We start from the raw sequence: 8,233 nt of genomic DNA on the forward strand, positions 1-8,233 counted from the left end.
AGCATTAATCTGTAAGGAGAGGAATAAATTCTGCTGTGTGGCACCCTTACAGTGATGTATTGGTCGTTCCAAGGCCATTAAGTGTAGTAAACTTTTCAGTGTGAGGGATGTGCTACCTCAAGAGACAATGTCTGAGCCATCCCTCCTTGTTGCTCTTGCAACAGCAGCCTGAGCTTAGTTCTGGGAGGTGCTGAGCCTCTTCCAGCTGTGTGGCTGCTGCACGTCCCTGAGCTCAGTGTGGCTGTGCTTCCCTGCCTCTGGGGAGCTCCGGGGTGACACCTCCCTCTCCCTGACCCTGGGCTGGGACTCATCTGGAGCTCTTCTTGGCCATGCTCATGCTAAGCTCCATAAAATGATGAGCAGGATTTTTCTGCCCATGCTGCACTGCTTTTCACAGCAACAGCTATGTGACTGTATGCTAATTGTTGTCCTCTGCTGGGGAGCTGGTGTGGCTTTTGCCACCAAAGCTATTTTAGTGCAGCCTCTGCATTTTTTTGACAGTCATAATGAAGATTTCATCTTCATTGCAATCTGGTTTTCTGCCTGTTTTAGGGCAGACAGTGTGGTGTGTTTGTATTTAGTAATTTTTGCAGTTTAAAGCCTGAGTCAGTGAAGGCCAAGTTTTCTGCATGCATCATGCCACTGAATAGGTGTGTGTATATGGCCAGGGACTGTCACCCCCTTCTCCCCTCCCTGCTGTCCCTTGTGCCTGTGCAGCAATAGCACTGTTGGGTTGGATGCAAGGGGAAACAACTTTTTATACCAATGTACAGTTTGGGCTGGGTTGTAGCAATACACGGTTACTGGCTGTGGTTATGCTGTTTGAAGCAGATTTGATATCTCTCCATGAGACCATTGTGAAAAGCTCATGGGGATCTTCCATGGGGATCTCAGTAAATGGTGTGGGTTAGCCATGAGACAGATCCTACCCTCAAAGGCAAAACTAAGGTATGCAGTAAACTACTGCACCCTCCTTTGAGCTGCTTTTCTGGATTAGGCCATTCTGATGTGTCCAGCTCTTGTGGCCAGGGTAAATTCTCTAAATATGCTTTGTTTTACTGTCTGTCATTGTCCAGTTTTGTCCAGAATAGACAAATCATAACTGTAATGCCTACAAGTCTTGAAAGTGCCTATGTGTGCATGGAAAATACAAATTATGCATGAAATGTATGGTGTTGCTGTGCTTGAACAATGCAGTCTGTAGGTGGCTAAAGGGCTAACTAAATTGCAGGCATAATGAAAGCTCTGTGGTGTTTAGTATATGTTCTGTCAGCATTAAACAGTCACCTTGTAAATATATGTTAATTTTGAAGGTGTAACTGACCTTTTTAATATTAATTGAAATGTCTCATGTTTAGAGGTTGGTGCTATCCTAGAAGAGACAGAAGCCTGTGACTGGTGGAGCCTGGGTGCCATTCTTTTCGAACTCCTCACTGGGAAGGTAGGGCTGGGGGCAAGTGACTCCATAAAAGTGACTTCTTGGCCAGTAGTTTCTTACCAGTGATGTACCCAGGTGTGATTCCCTTGATTGTATTTCTCTGATGAGCTTTGCCAACCTGAGCACTCTCAATTTGCTTAGTCTGCATGGGACCAGAGAAACAAAACATGTTCAGCCTTCAGCAGAACAACTTAATAGAGCTGTACCAAACTAAGGACTGAAAAAATAACCAAAACCATGATGACCTCTTAGCTGCAGTGAAATCCAAATTCTCTAACATTCCATCTGTACATGTACAAAACTTTTGCCCTAATACTTCCAGTAGTATTTCCTGAGACTGTGTAGAAGCCATATATTGTTGTTACACATTAATTCAGTATTTTGAGGCAAAGAGTGATCGACCAAATCAAACTGGTGATTGGTTGACGGCTCTGCACAAAGAAAGCAAAGTCCACCAAATTCCCAGGCTCTTCAAATTTGAGCAATAGAACAGAAGCTTTAAGATGTAAATGTTCTAAAGCTCTAACTCAGGGAGCTCCTCAGCACCTGTAGACATTCTTCCCAGAACCAGTACTTCACACTAGGAAGCACTGAATTTTGGCTTTGTGTGTTAAATTTGCATGGATAGTAGGAGATAATCCAACACTGCAGTTTTGAAATCAATAAATATGCCTTCCTGCTTTGATTTATTTTATCCGTTTTTCCTTTTCTCCTCCAGTCTCTGGCCGAGTGCCATCCATCAGGAATAAACACTCATACTTCTTTGAATATACCAGACCATGTATCGAAGGAGGCCAGATCACTGATTCAGCAGGTAGGTGAGGGGAGAATTTGTTTTGTCTATGTGCATGTGTGGGTGGGACAAATACTTACCTACCTAATTTGTTCTAGTGAAGTAAATGTAAAACCAGTAAGCTGCTGGTAGGAACGTGGATGGCCCTTTTGTCAGCACTGATGAATTTTGCCCAGTTGTCTTGTTGCATTTGCAAACTTTGACTTCTGCTGCCAGCTGGGTCTGTAGAAAACTGGAGTGCTTTGCCATTTCTTCAAAGAACAAGTTTGGCAAATGCTTTGGAAACACCTGCTGGTGATGCACGTTTTAGGAATTCTGCCCTAAATGTTCGTGGAAACATTGTAGTGAAATAAAGTAAAAAATGCTGATGCCAATTCAGCAGAATAGCTCAAAGTGCTACGAAACCTGTAGCACACTGATTTGAAGTTATGACCTTGCTGTGGTTGAAAGTGTGTAGCTCTCCTCCAGGAAACCTTCTGGATGCCATTTTTAAAGAAAAGTACTTTAAATGGTGAATCCAATGACTTTTGTAGTCAGAAGATAAGTGGGTAGGTTGGACAAAAGGCAAAATTGTAAGATATAGACAAGCTTCCAGACTGATACACCATTTTAAAATTAATGGGAATAGTACTGTTTGATGGGTTTAGTTTACTCACACTTTAGGTAGTCATAACTGCACATATAGTTCAGGGTCTTGAAATTCAATTAATGCAATCTTCCTGCTAGTTAATTTTGACATAGCTGTGGAAGTGGTGCCTAGATCTGACCTGTTCCACTTGAGAAGAAGCAACAATATATGCAAATTGTGCTGTTTAGCTTTGAAGAGGATCTTGCTAGTGGGTGCATAAATAGTGGCATGACTTAGATGTAGTTTTCAACAGAGCAAAGTGGAAAAAGTATTTCTTGAAGAAAACAAAGGAAACAGAATTTGAAAATTCAGTGAGTGAGAAGATCCAGTGACAGATTGATTTCTGTGCTGTTACTGTGAAATGATTAGTGGAAATGGAACTGTATGTTTGGACACCACCTATTTTGACTAAGTGACATGAAGTCACTGAAGGTGAAAGTCCATGTCTGGCAAAGGTAGAAAGGGAAATGATTAAAGAAAAATCCATTTCTATATATTCTGCATTTATATAGTTGGACGGTAGCAAATTTTTACGCCATAAGAGACAAATAGCTGGAGGAAAGCAAAATCACATTTAATGAAGGGAATTCTCCCATTAAGACTAGAAGACAAATGAAGTCGTCCAGTCCATGTGTCCCTGCCATTGCAGGATTGTTTTTGGATGTAGACTAATACTAATTTATATAGTATTATAAGTACTAATAGTATTATTAGTACTACTATTAGTATAATTCTGATGTATTGCCTATTTTCACATATGCCAAAGAATGTCTCTTTTGCCACTGGTGGGTTTAAGTGGCAAATGTATTTCTGCCCCTCACAGCTGTGTTACAAGGCCATGTCTGTTCAGAGAACAGCTTCCCCAGTGCCTGTTAGATCAAGCTGTCTCATGTAGGGTGGTGACTTATCTGGTGGAGGTTTGGCTATACGAAGCAGTAAATCACATTTTTGTTGTGTGACTATCCAAGGAAGCTGCCATTCATTGTTAAGGAAGCCTTGTCAGGAAAAGGAAGAGAGCTCTCTTGGCATGGATAGCAATTTGTCATCGCGACTTTCCTTCCCCCCACTGCCAAGGGTAAACAGGTCAAAACATCACAGAGTAACTCTCCGGGATCAGTGTTCAGCTATACAGAAAATTGTGTCAGGAGTTGTCTCCTGCTGTGGCATCCAGTCCAGGTGACTTCATTGTAAACATCATCTTCATTTAGCCAGCATCTGAAAAACAGAGATCTGTTTATTTCTGCTGAAAGATCAAGTTGTTTTTTGATGTTCGTTAGGAATTTTGCACTCAGGTTTTTGTTTTCAGGAACCTTCAAGTTCTACTACCAACAAAACATGCAATGTGACTTTTCAATAGGTGTCTGTTTCAGTTTACATTTGTTTTGTGAAATTAAAGTTATTCTGGAAGGACAGACTCCAGAAAATAAGTGACCATGCGTGATTTTCCTGTGCTGGTGCTGCCTGTATTTCCAGGGAAGACTGATACACCCTGGCTGCATTTGTGGCTTGTGGGAGATACCAGAGCAGCGCCATTCACTGTCAGCAAGCTACTTTTACTGTGTGACACTGTGACTGCAAATAGCAGAGCCATCTTAAAATGTGTAAATTCCTATGTTTATGGATGTAGGCTCACTTCGATGTTGACTGCATCAAGATATGAATACACATTTTTCCAAGTGACAACTGGGAGAAGTTATCCTATTAGCTGTTGCAGAAAAAGCAAGCAAGAGATCATGCCTTTGTACTGGCTGTAATTGAATAGAGTATAAACACTTCTTGAAAACTGCAAAATATGTTTGTGTGTCTTTATTAGTCTCTTTGGAGTTTATCTTTGCATTCCCTTTTATATGGATTGGTATCTTTAAACAGATGTAAATATTGTGATTTCCTTCTCACATGAATTCAGCATGTGATGTACAACTAAAAAGCAAATGAGGTGCTGAGTTTCAGGAAATTTCCATGAAGCCATTAGGCTGTTTTGTTTCTTTCACTGGGGTTTTGACTTTTCAGTTTTAGGCCATTTGTAGGACTCTTTAAAACTTTTTTTTTCTTTTTAGGAAATGGAGAGCTGGCTATGTTATCCTGATATTTTAGGATCAGCTCAAAATTTATGAAACGGAAAGTTACAGACTGCTGTCCCTGATGTAGCCATAACACAGTGGTGTGAGCAAAGGTTAACATGAAGCAAACGCAGCGTCCAGAGTTCTACTGATGCAGGCTCTGGCTGCTGCTGTCTCTTTTTAAAATGAGGTTACACTTGAAATGAAGTCCCAGTGTGCAGTGCTTCAGGGAATTGCATGCTGTGATCAGTAGTCTCTGAAGACTGTAAGACTGATACTCAAGGAAAGGAGAGTCTTCTTCCATTTACTGGATTTTAGGAATTTCAAGTATGCTTTTGCACTCTTGAAAGTAATTCATAGAGCAGGAAAACAGTAGGATGTCCCTTACCTTAGACCTTTCTGGAACTTTTAAGCAGTTGTTTTTGTTCTTACTCACTGAATCATGTGTTTTTTTCTTTTATGTCAAGCTTTTGCAGTTTAATCCTGCGGAGCGTCTTGGTGCTGGCGTTGCTGGTGTTGAAGACATCAAATCTCATCCATTTTTTGCCCCTATAGAATGGGCAGATCTGCAGAGATGAGAGACACGCACCCTCTGAACAAACTCAGGTCAACTGGACAAGTTTCTCTGGCACAGGAGCGCCCTGACTCGCTTCCTTTGGATGTCTCAAACCACTTGGATGTAATGGCTAAAGGATGCTGGAGCAACAGAGCCAGAAGTGAACACTTTTAACAGGAATCACTGGTTGTACAGGGTGCTGGCTTATTTTTACCACAGCTGGTTGCTACGTGTGTGTGAGTCCTTTCATCAAAGGAAGGTTTGTGAGGCAACTCCTGGGCAGCATGTCTGGCACTGCCAGATAAGCAGGGGCAGGAATGTCCTCCTGGTGCTTTGTCTGGTGATGGAGGTGTCTATAGACTGTGCCAGTTGAAAGTATTTTTTTATTGTGTCAATAGACCATTTCCCTATGCTAAGTGCAGCTCTTGGGGGGGGCAGGGAAGGAAAAAGCAAATAATTTATTAACGGTATATGCTAAAGAAAATACTAAATAAAATACTAAAATGCTTTATGCAAAAGTTGACACATTAAAAATAATATATCCATTAAAAATTAAGAAAACTGTTGCATAATACTGCAGAATGTGTCTTGAAAATAGCATATCATTTCCCATTCTGGAAAGAGCATATGAAAGGCAAATAATGCTGTCAAATGTTGTACTTTGTTGGCTGGCAATGTCTGTTTAAAACTCTTGACTATTGTATTTGATGAGCTACATGTTAAAGTCACTACAGAAAGGGAAATCTTCTTTTCCTCAGCTGGATAAACACTGCTTTAGCACTCTAATAAGGAGCAAGAACACATAACACTAAATAAATATATAGATAAAAAAGGAAAAACTCTTCTTTCATCGCTGCAGCCACTGCTTTATCACTTAATGAACTTTACTTCCTCTAAGTGTCCTATTTTTAGCTGCTACTTCAGGAAAAAAACCTTTCTGCTCGTGTTCTTGTGCTTGAGGAAGCTTCTGAACTCCCCAGTTTGTTTGTTAATAGTCTTAATAAATCAAAGAAAGCCTTCACCCACTCTGCTGCTTGAACAGGAAGAAGCCTGGGATTTGCTCATGCCAAATGACTAAGTGACATCTCTGAGGAAACCCTAGTGGGTAAGACTTGGGTAGGAGCCAATTAGCTGACCTGTTTGTTTGCTAGAAATGTCTGGAGAATGGGAGAAGAATATAAGACATGCAGAATATTTTGCTGAGTGCTGCTAGTGCTGCTAAGCAGCCATGCCTGTATGGATTTCTGATGTATAAATGCTGTACACTGCAATGTACAGATTATGTATCCGTGGGTTTTTTCCTAAATATTCCCTTTGCTTGCACTCTTTTCCCCCCCTTTTTTCTTCTTCTGCCCAGCTTTATCCGGAGAACAAAGGGCAAATTCCTTTGGGAAAGTGAGGTGACAGCAACGATTACTGAATTTACAACTCTAAAAAAAAAGAGGTATCCTTCCATTTGTATTTTAGCAGTGTATTTTATGGGCACTCCCAAAAGTGCATCTGTACAGTCTCCATCTGTTAGACACCAGGTCGATGTATTCAAATAAAGTGGAAAAGGAAAATGCTTCACTTAAACAAAGGAAATCTGGAAACTTTTTCTTTTTCCTTTAAAAATTATTCCACTCCCCTCTTTTTTTTTTTTCTTCCCTTTCTTGTGATCACCAGGCCAGCAGAGGGGCTGTCACAACACTGCAGGTTGTAACCAGGTCACTGGTATCACTGCCTAGCCAGGGCTGTCCAAGATTACATCACCCGCAGAAGCTGCGTTTCAACCCGCCACCCTCTGGCTTCATAACAGGAACTCCCTCAGGTGAGCCACAGGAACAACTTCCTGTGTCGGAAATCTTTAATGCAGAGAGCAAACTGATCCCCAGCTTCCTCCCAGCACTGCCCTGGCTGGGACTCTGGAGAGGGCTCCTCGCTCAAGGAAAGCCTCCCTCCCCTCAGCCACCTGACTCCCTCCCTCCCTGGGGCTCTCCAGCCCAGCCACCAGATAATGCCCCTGCCTGTGTTGATCCTGTCCCATTGCATTTGCCTGGTGATAACTGTACAAAAAAGTATTTTCCATGTTACTTGGAAATGCGGTTGTGTTCAGGTTGTGCTCGTGTGCTGGCCGTAAGCAAAGGCAGGATAAGATAGCACAGGAGCACAAACTGGTTTCTGTGAGCAGCAGCAGGAGAACCCTGTTCTGGCAGAAACCAGATGATCAGTCACTCTCACTGCAAAGCATTCGGTTTAGTTAATGACATCAACATATTTTTTCAAGTATGTTAGTAGTGAGGAAATCTAGATCATGGAAAGTAGAAGGAATGGCAGTATGACTTGCCAGAAATGAGCTTTTGAGATGCTATAAGTATTTGTAACATTACCACTGACTCAGATAATTGTTTGTCAAGGGAAGCATGGTCTGGAGTTAATTGCACAAAACCAATCCTGCTTCTATTTTTATTTTTTCCTTGAACATGTATTATGTTGTATTGGTGTTTACATGTATTCCTTTAATAAACAAAACCTTTCAAACCTAATTCAGGCCTTGGCTTTCTGAACTTCACATTTTGTTCTTGAAGACTGACCTTACCTATCAGTGCTTTTTGTCCTTTGCTTTAATTGGTTGAAATGCTCTAGATACCTTCTTTTTGGTGCCTGTCACAAAGCCCTGTCATGCACACCTCCATTTGGATGAATGTTCATTCCCACTTCCTTCTGTTACACCTAGTAGCTAACAGCAAAACAAATCGGTGCCTTTTTTCCCCACAAG

At 41.4% G+C, this 8,233-nt stretch overlaps 1 protein-coding gene across 1 annotated transcript in view; it reads left to right on the plus strand.

Moving 5' to 3' along the window:
- RPS6KC1 (ribosomal protein S6 kinase C1) overlaps positions 1–8,000 on the plus strand; it is an 85,158-nt gene extending 77,158 nt beyond the window's left edge. The window contains exons 14-16 of the mRNA XM_063152165.1: positions 1,359–1,441; positions 2,157–2,252; positions 5,387–8,000. Coding sequence (XP_063008235.1) covers positions 1,359–1,441; positions 2,157–2,252; positions 5,387–5,497 — 290 coding nt within the window. The 3' untranslated portion in view covers positions 5,498–8,000. The remainder of the gene's footprint in view (positions 1–1,358; positions 1,442–2,156; positions 2,253–5,386) is intronic.
- The last annotated feature ends 233 nt before the right edge of the window (positions 8,001–8,233 follow it).

The sequence above is a fragment of the Melospiza melodia genome, chromosome 3 (genome assembly GCF_035770615.1).
Source record: "Melospiza melodia melodia isolate bMelMel2 chromosome 3, bMelMel2.pri, whole genome shotgun sequence".
NCBI lineage: Eukaryota > Metazoa > Chordata > Aves > Passeriformes > Passerellidae > Melospiza > Melospiza melodia.